Consider the following 18,575-nt stretch of genomic DNA (forward strand, 5'->3'; position numbering starts at 1 on the left):
AAGGCCTACCATGGTGAGGTAGCAGTAGTCTGTAGCCAGACCCAGGCCCAGCTTGGCCTTCATCTCTGGGAGCATGCCCTTCAACATGCAGTAGAAAATATGGTAGTTCCTCTCATCTGGTGCCTGGAGACCAAAAACATAGAAACACTCAACAGTCAATTCTTTAAGTCAACAGTAATAGATTGGGACTAAGCCTTTTTGCGAATAGCGAAAAAATGCTAGTAATTGACGCCCTGCTAAAAGTGTTTATACAGTGGAAATTTTACTTACGAGTTCGCCACTTTATCAGTTTTGCTCAGTTATGAGATGTTGCTCGGTCGATTTTCTTGCTGTGTGTTGCGAGCCAAAATTGAGGTATGCGCAAGGTTCAGCTACATCGCTGCTAGATAGCGGCAGAGAATGGCAAATCAAGTAAAGTGAGCTCCGTCACAGGACAAATTAAACTTGTAAGTCAAGGTACCACTGTAATCGTATCACGAGTTTAAACCGTAAATATACCAGAAACTATGACACCAAAACAAAAACAGTTTAATATCACGTCAAAGTCGTCGCACAACATTACCTTTGAAAATAAATGACTTACAGATTATTTTATTTAGAAAAACATACATCCTTCACATGCGGTGAAGACTCGCCGTCACAACCCAGGCTAAACTCAGCTCCTGCCCGACAATACAAAGCTTGTCCCTCAGTCAAGATGCATCACTTCAACATACTTTCTTAGCTCAACTGTATTACTTTACTATTTAGACAGGGCTTTAAGACTCATGGAATTTTAGGGCGTTTAAGAAAGAGCACAAAAGCCGCAAATATTTTTTTCAGCGACTAAGGATAGGTTCCAAAATAAATCCGAAAATAGGTCAATTTGGGAATAGTGTACTGCAAATGTGTGTGGGATTACTGTAATGATTTCTAGTTCGATTTTTCTCACCTGCCGACACACACGGGACTTCTCCAGCAGGTACTGTTCTATCTTGGCTCCTTCGATGGCCCCTCGCTTGTTGAAGTGGATGTCGATGTACTTCCCAAAGCGGCTGGAGTTGTCGTTGCGGATGGTCTTGGCGTTGCCGAAGGCTGAATACAAAAAAAAAAAAAAAAAAAAAAGGACAACGAGATTACAGTTCTGATCTTGAGGTACTTCCTATTCAGAATTGTGGTCAGCAATGGCAATTGTTTTAAATTTAAAAAAATAAATAAAAAATGTGTCTCCTTTGTCATATTTCCATAGCTTGTAAGATGAATTGGGTTTACCTTCGAGGATGGGTGTTGCCTCCAAGACCTGCTGCTCGATCCAGGAGTGCTGACCGCTGATGGCCGCCAGGAACTGAAGAATCAGCTTGGTGCTCTCGGTCTTCCCGGCTCCGGACTCACCGCTGCCACCGTGAGCAAATATCAGGCCATAGCCTACACACTTTGGTCCACGTTAAGTTGGCTTTGCCGACTTAACGTGCTTATCGTTAACTCAATTCCCGCTCTTTACCGTTGCTTTCCAGAAATGACTTTCTTAAGGCTCCTCATTGCCTAAAATGACTCACAAGTTAGGGGTTGTAGCAGAGGTGGGCCGTGCATTTGGTACCTGGGACTACAAACATTTTTGCTAGTCGAACTTGGGTATAACAGTTTTGCTATGACCAAGCAATCAGAGGACGAGTTTGGGATCTGATTGGTTAAACAAACAGTTTGCTTCTGATTCTTTAGGCCTTTAGGTAGATGAGATTAACATGGCAACTCAGAGGTTGAAATCTGATTGGACAAAAAAAATCCGACATACACCTACACGTACTTGAAGCAATGCAGTCATGAGAAACGCTATGAAAGGGAAATAACTGACCGTTGGGAATAAATTAATACAATTCCATGGAACAAATATTAGAATAAAGGTTGTAAATATAGGTCAGCAGAGCCGACCAATAGGTTATACACCGGCGGAAGTGTGGCATGGATGGACAAACGCACCTGATGATGCAGCACTGGTCCTTGTTGTTGCGCTGCATGTTGAAGTAGCAGTTGTCAGCGATGGCGAAGATGTGTGGTGGCATCTCGCCTATCTTCTTGTTGGTGTACAAGCGGATCTGGTCGGGAGTGTAGATGGGCAGCAGCTGGTAGGGATTGACGGCCACTAGAATTGAACCGGTGTACGTCTGCCAAGGCAACCACAGGATGGGAAATTCAACCGTTTTTTGTTTGTTTTTTTTTTTCATTTCAACGGAAGAACATGTCAACTCCAGGACCAGTGGAATCGTTATTTCGCATGTGAATGCCAATAAATGAAAATAACAAAGAAGTAGATGAATTAAAACTATAACACAGGTTCATATGTTATAACAATTCCCAGATAGGATGCAAATATCCCCCGAGTGGTACACTGATGATTTTTCCGTGTTGCTGTTCTATATACTGTAAGTGGTAGAATCACAGAACGGAGGGACATAGTTGCAAAACGCTTCTTCGTGTCTGTCTCAATGTCTGTATTGTACTGACCCAAAGTGGTCAAGGTACGCACACCAGAAGGAGCAACACAGTGTCCATTGAATTGAAGCAAAAAATATGCCCAAAACTGTTAAATGATTTACATTCAATTTAATTACATCATTACTGTATGTTTTTAATATAGAGTGTTGTTTTTCTTATTAAAAATACCTTACTTTTTTTCCTTGGCTTTTGGGGAAGGCTGGAATGGATTAATGGCAATTTCCATTTCCACTCGTATCGATTTGCGATACGAGTGTTTTGAGGTATGAGCATGGTTACGAAATGAATTCAACTCGTACCTCAAAGCGCCTCTGTACTGATTAAATAAGTCATTGCTCTATTATGTGAATCAATTCCAGCTTGTAGTTATGTCTACGATCTAAAACGCTTTACAGCAGCCTTAGCAAGGACACAATTATTTGCAAAGCCTTCCATTCATTGCATTTTCTATGTAATTCAACTACAGGGAAATCAAGATTCTCTTTGCCATCCGCTTGAAACAATCGAGGCATTCGCTGGAGGAGGCGAAGCTGGCAAAAAGGTGCGTTAGCATCCGCGCGGCGCAACCAACCATACTCACCCTTCCACCACAATTTGTCTACATGAGGAGAGAATAACAACCAAAAGACACATTACACAAATAATTTATGTACTTGGCTATATTCAATTACATAATTCATGAAGTACACCACGTACAATCTAACTTTAGTCTTAATGCACTCCACAATATAAATTGAATAATGAACGCCTCTCTCATATCAACACCTCACTTTTCCCGTCAGGAAAAGAAAAACAGTTGTAAGTGTCATTATCTCAGTTCATATTGTTGCCACAAAGACATTAAAGATTAGACCTTGGGTGTCCTGGTAAGCACTATGTATTTGAACTCTGTCGCTAACCAAAATAGCAGCACCTACCGAAGCGCCTAAAGATTCTCTCAGATGATTTAAGATCCCGTGTGCAGTATTAAAGATGAGCTTAGATTATCTGGAGAAGGTTTCTTTAATGCATATTAGGGTTCAAGGAAATTGACAAATGGTCTTGACGCAATGTTGTGTGCATCCAGTTTATTCTCGCTTGCAGGATACTTCTTAATACTTCGTGATAAACGCCACTTTCACACGACATAAATTGTAATACTCCGCTAACATTGTTCAATATTATTAAAAAAATGTACAAGCGAACTAAATAATAGACACAAATATTTTTTAATACAGAAATTAGATAGGAATTGGCTTCCTGTATTTTCCTGTGTTTAATGAATCTCTACATGAGTTTCACTTTTTGAATTGAACTACTGAAATAAAAGAACTCACACATACCGTAATATATTGAGATACACGTGTATATTTGAATATTTTCTTCTTTTACATCCTGATGATTGATATAAGCCGCATTTGATTCTGTATTAATAACAGGCTATTTAACCCATTCACTGCCATCGATGGCTTTCCAAGTCAAATATCCATGTTAACTGGACAGGCTGGCAGTGAATGAGTTAAATGAACCAGTATCATCTATCGTTAGATTGTGTGGGCGTACCTAATGTTTAAATTATTTATAGTAACAAGTACACTTAACCGCAGGCCATCGCAGACGCAAGCAAACAGCTTAACCTGAGTGAGAGCTTAATCGTCAGGCCACCGGCTGTTAGTGAATGTGGTCGGGAGGCTAACAGCTAGCGAGTTAAAAAAGCAACGTTTTCTTATGCTATACAGCGTGGGCCAAAAGTGTGTTTACACTTTTATTTAAAGTAACACTCGTTTTTTTTTTTTTTACAGGTTGCATGAACAATGGCAAATAATTTAGGTCAAGCACAAAGAAAGTGGATTCTAAAGCAGGATTGGCCAGGTACCCAAGGAAGGCAGAAATGTAGTTTAAAAAAAAAAAAGCAGGTCTGAGGTGGAATGAAGGAGGTCAGGAAGGAAAGCAGGATGTCGGGAAGGAAAAGATGCCAGGAAAAAAACCAGATCTGAGGTGGAAGGAGGTAAGGAAGGAGTGCAGAAAAGTAGGTCTAAGCGAAGGAAGGAATGATGTAAGTAACATGGGTTTCAATGAAGTCAGGAAGGGGGAAAAAAAAAAAAAGCAAAGAAGAATGGAAGATAGGCGGTGAAGACGGAAAAGATGCCTGGGGAAAAAAAAGGCAGGTCTGAGGATAAAATAGGCGGGAAAGAGGTCAGAAAGGAAGGAGGGAAGGTAGTAACAAAGAAAGGAAGGCAAAAAAGGAAGGGCAAAAACTGTAAATCTCCTAAAATGATGATACCTATTTTTAGCCCACCCTGTATCTTAACTATAGTATGGTTGTTTTTTTACTGACATAGATGACGCGTTCGTTGTAACGGATCAGCAGGTTGCGCAGGATGCCCGCTTCGTTGAGGTCACCCAATCGGATCATGTCCTCCACCCCCTGGATGGAGGTGGGGTGCATGGGCTTGATGTGGGTGGCGTTCTGAGGGGAGATCCAGTGTTCCTGGAAGAGGGGGGGGTTGGACATGGGAAGGGGCATCACCCTTTCGTGGCATTGTTTTTTATAGTACTGTAGTATAAACGCTGGAAAACACCCAACATTATATTTTAAGATCAAATATTATTAGGGGACAGTGTACGGCAGCTCACCCGGCCTTCGTCGTCCAGGACTTGGATCTCGCCAGAGTCACACAGTTTGACGACCGCCCCCACAGGAACGTCAAACTCGCGGCCCGTTTTGAGGTCCAACCACACATAGTCGCCCTGGAAGGGACAACACGTAGTCAAAACACCGTCGGAACTCATGAAAATGAATGTGAATGTATGGGAATTTACAGAAAAATCCTACTATTCATAATATTTGTAAACTCGCCTTTGGCGTGTAATTGTTTCTCATCCAATTTTCTTGATATTTTAGGTCAAATTGCAACCTGCTGATTCATTCTGGCTCCAAGGGTCCGCTACACTGTACGTCCTAAAAGTGTGTAGCATACCACTTAATGCCCCACCCCGGATTTCGAACGTAATTCTTGTGAGATAACGTTATCATAAATCAGGGGAAGTGACCCTTTAATAACATTTAATTGCCGTCCTTTGATGCACCTGATTTCTTCCAAATCGATCATGTTTTTATCTTATCGGTGGCTGATAGCGTAATTGGCTAGTGATTATCGGGGTTTAAGGACATTTGTCTTTGTTCGGGGCTTTGGGGTGGGCAGGTGTACGTGACGGTGACTAAAATGGCGAGTGACAGCTGCAGTCGCACTCAATTGACTCCCAGATTGGGATCACAGTCAGTTGCAGCCGTAATGGGCCTTCTCAAAGTGAAACACACCGTGGATTACGGCCCGTTTGGATTGATTGTACAACATCCAAGGTAAGGTATCCATTTCTTTCCCTATACATTCCATCCATTGGGTACACCCTGGACTGGCCGTCAGTCAAACACAGGGCACGTAAGCCACTGAGAAGGAGAATGGGCAAACTCCATTTTTATCTTTTTCAAGTCAAGTGCAGAAATGCATCGGGAAAAGGCATATCTTTTCGACAAATACTGGTCTAAATCAAGGATTAGTTCCAATTTTGACATATACGGGGCAGTCCTTTATTGAACACAGCACTTTTCCTGATTCATTAGTCCAATAACTGGGCCAACTCCCATTTCCAAGATGGCTGCGCCCATGAAACCAGGCTTTGCCTCTCCAAAAAAAAAAACATCCCTAAGGGTGAGGTTCAGCAACTGCTAGAAGACTCAGAAAGTATGTACCGGACTATTGATATATTAGTCATTCAAACTCGAGGACTCTGCATCTTTTTGCACAAATGTAAGAAAAAAAAAATAATAATAATAATAATTTTGTACCGGCATTACAAGATAACTAGCAACCTTTTATTGCTCAGTCTCAAAAGTGTTCTCTGTCAATTGAGTGTCTGTTGGCGTACTAGAGCGGCTCCAACTACCGAAGACAACTTCCTCGTGTGTTTTTTGGACATACTTGGCAAATAAAAATGATTCTGATTCTGATTTTAGTACAAGTGAATGTTATCTATCAGACACTGATAGATTTGACTGATGTCTGTACTTAGACCACTATTGCACCAAACCTTTAGTTCTACCACAAATAGCGAAAATTTGCGAGTAAGAGAGTGGCACAGGATTATTTTTGTCAAAATGAAACTGCTCAATTCACTTCAACATAGTTCCTTCGTAGCAAGATGTAACAAGAGGGTACCAAAGGAATGCTTTTATTGGTATGACCTGAGCAGAAAAGCGAATAACAACAGATAGGTTCCCCAAAAAATGAATCAGTGAATAGGTGAATTTGTGAATGCCGACCCGTGAATATGCAGAGCTTGACCGTACATAATGACAGATGATTATTGATTATGATTACCCAACAAGGTTAGCAAGAGCAAGATGCTAACATCAACGTTCCATCGCAAGCTAACGTGCTAATACCCGAGTAGCTAATTTGCGTTGGAAAAAACGGCAGAAATGTATGGCTTGGAAATAAGTTCCGAATAGCGAAGTAGCTGTCAGCGCATGGAAAATCAAATCTCATGAAAACACACGCTTTTTTATTTGATTCCCAAAAACAACAGATTTTGTCTTGTAGCTTTTCATCGGAAAAAACAATTTTCTGTTAGTCTTTGTATTTTGTTTCATTTATGTTTTTGATTTGGGTAAATAACACAAATTTCATGAGTTTTTACTTTTATTTGAGAAGATTTAGCATTTTTTAAAATAATACCACCCAAAAAATCAACACATTTTGTGTCTGTTATTTTTAGATTTAAAAAAAAAAAAAAATGTTTCTGAAGAAAATTTCACCATACATGCTTTTCAGCAGACAATGTTGAATACACCTCATCCCTTATTTTTATATATTGTTTTTATTTTCTGACGCACCTGCTGCAGAATGACCATGGTTCAGCGTTGGCTTGACTCCAGGACATCAGGCGTCACATGACTGGACCCTGCAAAGCGCACTTTTATTAATATTGATGACTTTTGATATTAGAAATACATTTTGACATTTTCAACATGATGTATATGTGCGGGGAAATGAAGGAAAAAGTGGGAGGTGTTAAAAGGGGACCCGGTGGGGGCTGCCACCACGGGCTTATTGGATTCCTGGAGCTAATCCTACCACTTAACCAGCAAGCATACTTTACTGTACAGTCATTCGTAGGACTGCTCAATCATTTGCTCTCCGATTCAAGTAATATAGAAAACTGCGAGATACAACAGAGAGGAGGTTTTTTAGTTTTGCGTCATTTGTTGTTAATGGAAGAGGAAGTTCAGTAAGTAACAGTCAAAAACAATACTTGCGTAGGTTTCTGAGATATCTGACTTTTTCCCAAGGCCAAAATGACAACAAAGTTGAAAAGAAATGCACCGGAAACAGAACTCGACTCACATGGCAGGAAGCGCGAGCGGGTTTCACTGTCGTCCGAGCGGGTTTAAGACCTCCCATTGTCTTCCATAAGCGCCTCTGCAAAAAAAAAAAAAAGAAAGGTGACACACATTTGTGTACAGCTAGCTTAGCTCTAATAAAAAGAAAAGCAAAGTCTATAAATCTATGACTATTAATCACTTAGGTCACAGGCGTCAAACTGGTGGCCCAGGGGGCCAGATCCGGCCCGCCACATCCTTTTACGTGGTCCGCGAAAGCAAATCAAACTTGCTCATTGTGTTCTGGTGTAATACCATTGAGATATTTGCACGCATTTTTATTTTTTTTTGTTACCAATCCCCCTTTGAAAAGAAATGTGATAGTTGGAAAAACATGTTTTTATAGGCTTCTGAATTCAAAACTGGTTCTTCATCAATGTGTTCCGTTTACTGTATGTAATTACAGTATATGAGGTAATCTTTCATTTATATGGGTTCACAGTCGTAGCGGCCCTCCGAGGGAAGTCATAACTACGATGTGGCCCGTGGCTTAGGTGATTCAAAAGTAACTATTTTGCTGTGTTATATGTTTGTAGCTACAGTATTTATGTGTTTACTATGTTATTTCATATGTGGACTTGATTCTGTCAGAATCATTGCTCATCAGATCCTTGGTCAGTAATTTGAGGAGTGATAAAACCAAATAAAAAAAAATTCAAATAGAAAATTATGTTAGGAAAATATATGTAGAAAAGTACAAGATTAATCATAATATTGATTATTATCATATGATTAAAAATAAACATATTTGTCCTGCTCATTTCCTGAAATTTAAAACATTGAACTGAAAAAAGGAATAGCTAATAATAAAATATTATTGAAATAAAATGTATTTTTGTAACATTATAAATATTATGAAATACCCAAATGCTGTCATAATCATAGCTAATGGGATGTTTAGGCTCTTGAATGTAATGTTACTCATTTATTTCAGGAGTAATAAGACTTAATAACTATAAAAAATACGATAAAGTTAAAATAAAATAAAAATTGGAACATTACAATTATTAAATTATTTACAACAATAAGAACTGATGTACTGCATGATTAAAGTGATTTGGAGTCAATAAAGAAAAAAGTAAAAGGAACAATAATCATAATAATAATAACAATAATATAAAAACAAAATACAAATAATAACATAACTGTCAACAGCTTATAATTAAAAAATGAAAGTTTTTCCTGAAATGTAATTAATAATACAAATTTGACAAAAACAGGAATAATGACTTTAAACATTACTGAATTACAATGAATGTGTACTTTATTATATACAGTCTATTATTGAAACCATTAAATATACAAAAATGTGCTACTTTTGGTCAGTGGGTTAAAGCGGTAAAGGTATGCACGCAGGAAACGCGCAGACCAATCGTGCGTATTGTAACCCCTCCCTCGTGACACGAACCGGCCAATCATCAGTCGGCTCTTTGCGGGCCTGCGCGATTGTGAGGAAGAACGTGAGACACTTTTGCATTTTTAAACAAGAAAACAGCAGTTTTTTTTTTAGTTGTTAATATCAGTTTAGACTGTTTGTAAACGAAAATGTTCTTCAGTAGTTGGTGACGACTAAATAGTTGTATGTGAATTGCAATGCATTTTGCATTTTATAAAGACGTTTCCTTAAAACTCAACTGGAGGTGTCCATGCAGTTTAATGAAGTCTTCTTTAAGAGCTGACCAATGACCACAGAGCCAGCGTAAGAGGCTTTGGCCTAAAGCCGGGGGCCAGCGAGAACTGCGAGTCGATTTGGCCTGATGGCGAGCAAAACTCTTCAGTCGTGACCCACCAACCCACATCAAATCCCCCACTTACCTCTCAATATGAAGACCCCCCTTATTGTCTCTCCTGGTGGTCTCCAGTCTATCCACGAGAAACGTTGCAGTTGAGAAGATAGTGGATGAAGCTGGATGGTTTCTACCTTTCGAGACCTTGCGTTAAATCCTCTTGGGAGATCCGTACTGGGTCCGACAAGGGGGTCTTTGAGGGGTTTTGTGGTGCAGGGTCAGCGAAGGCGTCCTCCAGACTCTCGCTGAGTCTCATTCTTGGCTGCTGATCCTGATTAGAAGGGTGGTGGGTGGAGCCTGTGGGGTGAGGTGGAGGAGGTTGTGACTCGGGTACAACATTGTTAACCAGACTTACCCTCTTTATGGAATCTTCACTTTTTAGGGTAGAGGTGGGTAAAGTAGCCACAAATTGTGATCAAGTACTGTGCTTTAGAATAAGATGACTCAAGTCAAAATTCAAAGTAGTCCTCCAAATAATTAAAGTAAAAGAAAGTAATCAGTGGAGAAACTACTCAAGTTCTGAGTAATTGGTGAGTAACTTTATTATTATTATTATTTTTTTAAATCAGAGCATGAACGCCAAATAGATAAAAATATAAAATAGGATTGTGCCACTTAAGACCCGAGGCTGAAGTTTCTCTGACTAATCGAAAAATAGATTATGCAAGCAATAAATCAAGACTAAAAATAAAAGTAGTCAGCGGAATGTAGCTCAATGTAACTGAGTTAAAGTACTGTTTCTTATCGAGTTTATGAGCAAGCCCTTCTTAAATTTTGCCAGTACATACAGTGAACCAATAGGAGCCGAGCACTACCGCGAATAGCGAAAATCCGCTAATAATTTGAGGCTCCGTAAATGGTTTGTCATTGCGCATAAATGCTACTAGATGCTGGCAAACCACTTAAATGGAGAGGATCATAAAGCATCAACACCATGCTTTTATAGCATGTACCATGCATGTATGAACCCATGTTTCACAGATGACTGGATTCAGTAGTTAAATTATTCAACACAATCAAACCAAATCACATGAGGCTCATCAACAGTATTAGCTAGCATAGTAGCCTGAATAAGAATCTGGGAACTGTTAGAAATTATGGAGAGAAAAAAAAAGCATAATATGTCACCTTTAAAGCCAACGAGTCTGCTTGGAGTTAGCAATTCCCAAGTGTGTGAGTCGTTTTATTATCGTCTGGCACGTTCCAGTCCAAAGTAAAAATGTAGGTCAAAAATGGTGCCAATCGTCTTAGTTTTGTCCTTTTGAACTTCATCATTCCTTACTCAACGCAACTGTTTGTTCCGCCTCCTAAGTGGCTTTGTGGTGTCTTTCCCCTCCTTTTGGATCATTTTAAGGAGCCATTCGGTTGAGATTATTTGAGCCGCTGGTAACTAGAGTGGGCAAACTTTAATTTGGGCATTTTGCAGGAGGGTCATTTAAAGTTTTATGGCTGCAATAACATCGAGGGGATTTCTAGTTCTGTGATTTATATGACAATGATTGCTTCTTTTGGACACTTGTTTTTGCAGAAATTGGGGTTTTCTTCTGATTTTGGTATTTTGCCAAATGAGATGATTTTGGACTTGGATCAGTCTTCCACCTAGGCCTTAACATTTGTCTCCTGTCCATCAGTGGAGTTTTCCTAGTATTAAATATACAGGTAATTATTCAACTCCTTGTGGTAAGCTAAGGTTTAGTGGATAATTAAGTGGTTTCAAACTCAAAATCAAACTTTTTTGTCATATTCTCGTTAAAGAAAAAGACGTAAGAATACGATTTTCAGTTTTATTTCAAAGTCATGCCACAAGTTGACATTTAATACAAATGGCAAAAAAAAAAAAAAAAAAAAGTAATATATGATTCCCCCCCCCCCAGATCGTAGCTATAAAATAAGCACAGTGTAATTGAGAAGAGAAAGCGCGGGCATCAAGTCAAAGGCAAAACAATAAATAAACAGAAGACACAAAGAAGCACGCAGTATACAACGGACAAGTACAGCTCTCCGATAGCTAGATAGCTAATCATACCGGCTTTATCGCAAGGTAAAGTGGGTATAGATATAGAGATATACTGTATATATATTTATATATGTACTGTATATAGATATATAAAATCAACAAGGCTATAAAATACTGATAAAAGGTCTCCTAGAAGTGCCACCATGCAGTAAGGTTTTCCAGTCTCCGAGCAGAAGAGTACAAGAACCATCACAAGCTCATTCCCGTCTCGATATTCCGTGTCGACCGCGGCAGGAAAAACCAACGCGTCAAATTGATTTGATTGCTTGTGTGGTTTGCGTGCAGCAGGATGCAACATGGCCATTGATTTTCAAGGCGTAAGAAACAGAGAGGAATAAAAGCTGCAAAAATCACCTTTAGCGAGCTAGCAATGCACATTCTCTTCTGACGTTATCTTATGGGAAGTTGTAACGTGTGAGAATAGAGTCAACATTTCCAGAAAATGAAATCGTAATTTTACAAAACAGTTGCAATTTCAATAGAATATGTTTTAATTTTAGGAGAAAAAAGTCGTAATTTTACAAAAATAAAGTCATAATTTCAAGAGAATTAAGTCGTAATGTTAGATGACTAAAATTTGTATTTTTCGTGAACAAAGTTGTAAAGTGACAAGAAAAAAAAATTATAATTTCTAGAGAATTAAGACATAATTTTAGATCACTAAAATTGTAATTTTTCGTGAATAAAGTTGTCAAGTTACAAGAATTTTAAAAAATACTTTCTAGAGAATAAAGGCATAATTTTTTTATGATTATAGAATCATAATTTTACAGGAAAAACATTACCAGTTTCGAGGATAGTCATGCATAAAGTTGAAATTTCAAGACAAGGACAAGGACAATGTTGTAATTATACTCGACAAATATTGTAATTTCACGAAAAAAGTCATTGTTTTACGAGATTAAAGAAATCATTTCTCGTGAATAATTTCCCCAGAATAAAATCGGAGTTTTACAACAGTCGTGATTTTATGAGAAAAATGTAATTTTACGAGAATAACTAACATTTTTTTAAGAGAACAGTCATAATATTAAAAATTCTCATCAGAACAATATCAAAATGACATTTTCCTGACAAAAACAATTAAAATGTATTCTCATAATATTGCTAATATTTCCTCATTCTATTACCACTTTTTTATCAAATTTATTTTTAAATTAAAAAATAATCCAGGAAACTTTTTTAACTATGACTTGCTTTCCCCGTACGAACAAGCATATAAGTATAGTTTTTATTACGACTTTATTCTCTTAACATTACAAAAATATTTCTTGTAATATTTCAGTTTTGCGTAGTTTTCATGCAGCAGGATGCAACGTGGCCATTGTTTTCAACACGCAACAACGGGATGGGATAAAAGCCACAAAAATCACCCTAGCTAGCTACGTACGCAATTCCTCTGAATGACCAGCAGAGGTAGTGAGAAACAGCATCCATCAAAACGTGGCTGATCGCTGCTACGTTTATACACAAACGACAGGTTATTTAATAGAAAAACAGTCCAAATGCATGCGCGAGTGCAACACGAGCCTGGTGTGTTTATCAAAGTAGCAATAGCGCATTTGCCATGCGGCTTCTTTTTTGTCCCCAAAATATAAATATAGATATTTTGCCATGAATTCAAAGCCGTTTTTGCTACATGCACTGGCATTCTCGTATAAAAAGTCACGGCAGCGACTTGGCGTCGAGAGAAAGGGGAAACTCGGGTACTTTCCGACAGTGTTTTATACATTACAGTGAAATCCAACAAGATGAACAAAATGTCGTAAGCGTCTTTTCAAAATTAAAAACACATCAATAAGGTTCAGATTTTCAGTTTTTCAGTTTTTCGGATGGGGATTAATACCTTTCTCCCCGTGTCCAAACAATGTAACATACACGTCTACGAAGGAGTATTCAGCTCAGATAGTAACCAGAAGAAAAGTCGTAAAAGTTATGAGAACATGTCACAAGTCAATATTCTGAGAAAAACGTCGTAAGAGAACAAGAAAATATTCACGAGAAAAAAAAAAAAGAATTTTACAAGGCTTAAGTTGTAACATTGCGTGGGGGAAAGTTGTAATTCCATGAATACAAATGTGATAATTTAAGTCATAGTATTTTTATGTTAGAAGAATAAAGTTGCAATTCTACGATTAATAACATGCTGATTTTACTCTAATCAGAATGTAATTTTTACAAGAATAATGTGGCATTACAAAAAATTGCAATGTTTTCGAGAACCGAATAATTTTATGGGAAAAATGACATAATTTTACGACATTAAGTTGTAATATTTCATATTTAATTATTTAATATTACAAGCTAATTTTGAAATGACTACTTTTTTCCATCAAAATACAAATACAAAAATCTTCACTTGATGAGAATAGAATCACAATAGCAAATATTACAATTATAGTCATATTAAAAGTACAACTTTAAATATTACAAAGATTCATGTAAATATTGCAGATTTTATGCCATAACATACAGATTTTCCCATAATATTCAAATGTATTTCTTGCCATAACTTCTTGCCATAATATCAAATCTTTCTTGCAAAATCCAAACTTCATCCGCAATATAATCCAAATATTCTGCATTTATTACAACATTAGATATCAAAATGACATTATTTTCATAAGATTACGACTTTTCTTCTTTCCAGTGTGCCACTAATGCTTCTTCGTACGCATCACCGCTTTGTATTAGCTGTATTATTGGCATGTCACATCCACGCTCATCAACAAAAGGCTACATGGTTATTTTTAAAAAATAAATAAATAAATAAAAATACATGGATTCAATAAACTACAACAACATTTTAAAATGGCACATGCATCAGTTTAAGGAAGGTTTATCATCCATAAAGCAAATAATGAAGAATAAGATGGCACATTAAGGACAACCAAGCATTGGAGCAGGCCGTCACGCCACAATGTTGTGTGGCTCCCATTTCCTTTTAAATTCCTGTTTGACATGTAGTCTAATACACTGGTAACATTCTTTCATATTATTCCAAAATTAAAGGCCTCACCCCTAATAGACGCCTCGCTCCATTTGCAGTTGAGTCTGCCACTATTTGCAGAACAACCGTGTGTGGAATAACTGTTCGGAGTCTGTAATGTAAACCCTGATTAAATCTACCTCAAAAGGTCGATTATTATTGGTAGTAGGGCATTTATTTTTCTAAAACTAGCCCAGCTGTCATATAGCCACTTTCTTTTGGCACCGATAATCTCCGGAAATGAAATCCAAGCTACCCCGTTCATTGGCATTTGGGCGGCTCCACTGAACTTGGCGCCTTACTCAAGGACACTTCAGCCTCAGAATGTTGGCACGACTACCATCGTAACCCTCATTTGCTGTCCCTTTTCCAATGCAACGACAACAACGGGGGGGATGATGTAGCACCTAAACGGCATCACGAAAGCATCGCTACGCACACAGCATCAATCCGGCCCGCTGATATGATCACATGAACTACCATTACCTCACAGGAAAAAAAAGCAAAAGCAGGATTACAGTTTGGATGGTACAATACAAGGATGTGGAAAAAACGAGTCATGCGTTTGTAAAGAGGCTGTACACCAAAAGTGTGTGCGCTCACATACAGTAAATGCCACGTAAGTGTGTAACAGTTCAAGTATTGGCGGGCGGGTAAAAAAAAAAAAAAAATCTAATTGGTAAGTAGCGAACTTGAAATGTTTGTCTTACATTCAACGTAAAAGAAACACCATAATTGTCTATTGTGGAGAATATTGTAGAGAATTTTGGGAAGGGCATAGCAATCAGTTGATTCATTGGTTGTTAAGAAGTCTGCAATGTGTAGCATCGATTGTTGATTATCTTCAGGACATTGAAGCGAACATCAAAAAAGGTGTTTAGAACATTGGAGACGAGACTCTTTTCACAAAAAACACCCAAAATTGCATCTTAAGAGCTCTCCATAAACAAAAGCCATCCGTCGCATTTGATACAGCTCTGACACTACCTCGAAAACCGTCAAATTTACATGGCGGAAAATATCGGCTTTTCCAGACAGTATAAATAAAAGGGGCTACGGACATCTAAGCAGGAAACTTGCCGGGCCGAATTCTATTCAGTGTCAGTTCAAAATTGACGTAATAAGATGTCGCCAGAAAAATTTCAGGCTGACTTTCAAAAAAAGATTACATAAAGTTTCAAAGTGCAAATTATGAAATGATCTCATTAGGACTCATTACAGAAATGCAGGGAATGTGAAAGGGGTTTGATTTTTTTCCTCTTCCCTTTTCTAAATCATTTATAATCAATAAACTGATTGCTAAATTTAATGCCCATCCCTATAAAGAAGGGTAAATCATCAGAATATAAAGTACCAGTGACTGTTCCAAGAAAAATCCAAGAAAGGGACCCCAAAGTTGCATTTCTTTAAGGAGGCAAACCTGGCCTGAAACCACCATGGCACTGTTTGTTTTCTTCATGGTTTCCCCCCAGCAAAAAAACAAACAAAAGTGGAAGGTGTGTGTTCCCAATAAATGGTAATCTGCCGGTTTCGCAACCATTCCTCCCATCAACAGATATACATTCGCCCGAATACACAAGATTAAGTAGCACACACGCACACACACACACACACACACACACACACACACAGTGTCAGGCAGTGGTGTTGCCGTTAAGAAGATGATGTGGCACAGGGGGTGGCATTTCATCGCTAGGCTCGAGCCCAAGTGCCAGTTGGAAAGGGTTACAAAGGAGCGGGGGCTGACTGGCTGGCTGGCTGCTCTTTGGTCCCGTAAAGCGCTTGTTTAGGAGCGGGGGGTAGCAACTCCGAGGACAGACGCCAGCTACTAAGCTACGACCGCAGAGATGTGCAGCACGGGTGGAAAAAATAAGTCTTTCCAGGCCATGCGGTTAGAAGGTCGTCCATAGCATCCGGCAGAGAAGCGTCTCGGTTTGAAAGTGAAGGAAGACGGGAAAAAGCGAGGTCTCACAATTGCGGCTGTTGGCTTTCATCTGAGGCTGAGGGGGGGGCGCACGCTCGCCAAAAGTTGAACTGGAGCCACGGATACAAAATGCATTGTCAGCATTTACGGGTAGAAAAGAGAAAGTAAGATGCTGCCATGATAGAAACCAGGGTTTCCCAAACTGAGGGGCTAGGGGGCCCAAAACCAGTCGCAGAGTGAAAACTGTAGTGCGCAAGGGCAAAATCAACATAGCTACATGCTCAATGGGGGTTCATAGTTTTTGGGGCACATTGATGGGCCTGCGCCAAGGTTTGGGAAACCCTGCTCTAAACAAACATGGCGGCCACACGAACACAAAGTCAGACAGCTGACAGACAGCGAAAAACCCACCTGACCCACCCTTGACCCCAATCCATGTGAAAGACAGACAGACACAGCCTTAAGGCAATGCATAGCCCTTGGAGACGTTGGCACATGCATGGGAGTGCAGAAATGTCTGCATATGTAATACATGTGCATCTCATGTGGGTGTGATTTTGCACAATGAAAAAATAAATAATGTAAAAGATAGAGGAAGCGTTCTATTTTGGCCTTTTTTTCAGCGGCGAAACCTACGACGCAACGCGAGCAGCGACACTGAACAAAGATATTGAAGTAAATAAAGGCCATTCAAATGTCAGTTTAAAGGTTGGAGAAATTGGCGAGAGAAACGGGGGAATGTCTAAAAAAAATTGGCGGGAAAACAATTGGAAACAGGAACAGGGAAAGAAAAAATCGGCAAGAGAAATGGGAAAGAAAATAATGAGAAACAATTAGAAGGAAAAAAATGATGAGCGAAATGGTGGAAATTGAGGAGAGAAGTGGAGAAAGGGAAAACAATTGGTGAGAAAAAAGGGAAAGGTAAACATTAATGGGAGGAATGGGGGTAGAAAAAACGGAGAGAAATGTGGTGAGAAAATGGGAAATATACAAATGGTGAGAGAATTGACGACGGAAAAATTGATGAGAAAAATGTTGAAAAAAACTGGTGAGAGGAACGTGGGGGAAAAGTGGCAAAATAAATGGGGTAAAGAATACATTTCTGTGAGGAAAAGGGGGAAAGAAAACAATTGGCAAGAGAAACATAACGGAAACATGGCGAGAGATTTGGGGAAAGCAAAAACTTGGCGAGAGAAACCGGGGAGTGGCGGTCAGATGTTGGTGAGCGTGGTGGAGGTGATGAGGCGCACAGTGAGCGTGCCGGGCAGGTCGCTGTCCTGGCGACTGCCCTTGTCTCGGAGGTGCAGCGTGTGCTGCTCCTGACGCTCGTTGGGGTCGCTGAACATCACCACTTGACCCAGGAACGTGTCCACGATCATGTTCTTGTTGTAGATCTGGCGCCAAGCCAAGAGAGGCAGAGAGAGAAAGATAACCAGGAAGCGGGGGGGGGGAAGAGAAAAGAAGAAAGGGAATTAGCAATTGCAGCTTGAAAGAGAAACACTGACAAGGAGCCCTGAGTGAAGATATGGACTGATATGCTAGCATATCCTGCTAGCCGCCGACTGGCTACTTGCTATACACTTCTCACCATTTAAGCCAGCATCAATAACTGCCTGAAAATGTTGATTTAAAAAAGAAAAAAAAAAAGGGGGTAGGTTTTCTGGTTTTCTACTTTTCTACTGGTGTTTGCTCGCTTCTAACAAGAAGGAGCACTGAGTGAAGATATAGACTGCTATGTTAGCATATCCTCCCAGCCGCCCACTGGCTAGTTGCTATACGCACGTCACCATTTAAGCCAACATCAATACCTGCCTAAAAATGTTGATTTGAAAGAAATAGATACATTTTCTACTTTTCTACTGTTTATTTCGTTCCCATCTGACTGAAGATGGAGACTGCTACGTTAGCGTCTCCTGCTAGCAGCTGCATGGCTAGCTGGCCTTTGCTTGTCCCGTAATCAAAAC

At 39.2% G+C, this 18,575-nt stretch overlaps 2 protein-coding genes across 2 annotated transcripts in view; both read right to left on the bottom strand.

The window, feature by feature from the left end:
- The window catches only part of LOC133415662 (unconventional myosin-VIIa-like), a 31,015-nt gene extending 21,074 nt beyond the window's left edge, over positions 1-9,941 (bottom strand). Inside the window, exons 1-9 of the mRNA XM_061701885.1 lie at positions 9,710-9,941; positions 7,860-7,934; positions 7,349-7,416; positions 5,089-5,202; positions 4,790-4,942; positions 1,957-2,141; positions 1,252-1,373; positions 932-1,074; positions 10-123 (exon numbers count right to left, since the gene is read on the bottom strand). Of these exons, the coding sequence (XP_061557869.1) occupies positions 10-123; positions 932-1,074; positions 1,252-1,373; positions 1,957-2,141; positions 4,790-4,942; positions 5,089-5,202; positions 7,349-7,366 (849 nt within the window). The 5' untranslated portion in view covers positions 7,367-7,416; positions 7,860-7,934; positions 9,710-9,941. The remainder of the gene's footprint in view (positions 1-9; positions 124-931; positions 1,075-1,251; positions 1,374-1,956; positions 2,142-4,789; positions 4,943-5,088; positions 5,203-7,348; positions 7,417-7,859; positions 7,935-9,709) is intronic.
- A 4,303-nt stretch (positions 9,942-14,244) lies between these two features.
- Positions 14,245-18,575, bottom strand: part of capn5b (calpain 5b) — a 35,257-nt gene continuing 30,926 nt past the window's right edge. Inside the window, exon 13 of the mRNA XM_061703076.1 lies at positions 14,245-18,005. Within this exon, the coding sequence (XP_061559060.1) occupies positions 17,823-18,005 (183 nt within the window). The 3' untranslated portion in view covers positions 14,245-17,822. The remainder of the gene's footprint in view (positions 18,006-18,575) is intronic.

This window comes from Phycodurus eques, chromosome 17 (genome assembly GCF_024500275.1).
Source record: "Phycodurus eques isolate BA_2022a chromosome 17, UOR_Pequ_1.1, whole genome shotgun sequence".
Lineage (NCBI taxonomy): Eukaryota > Metazoa > Chordata > Actinopteri > Syngnathiformes > Syngnathidae > Phycodurus > Phycodurus eques.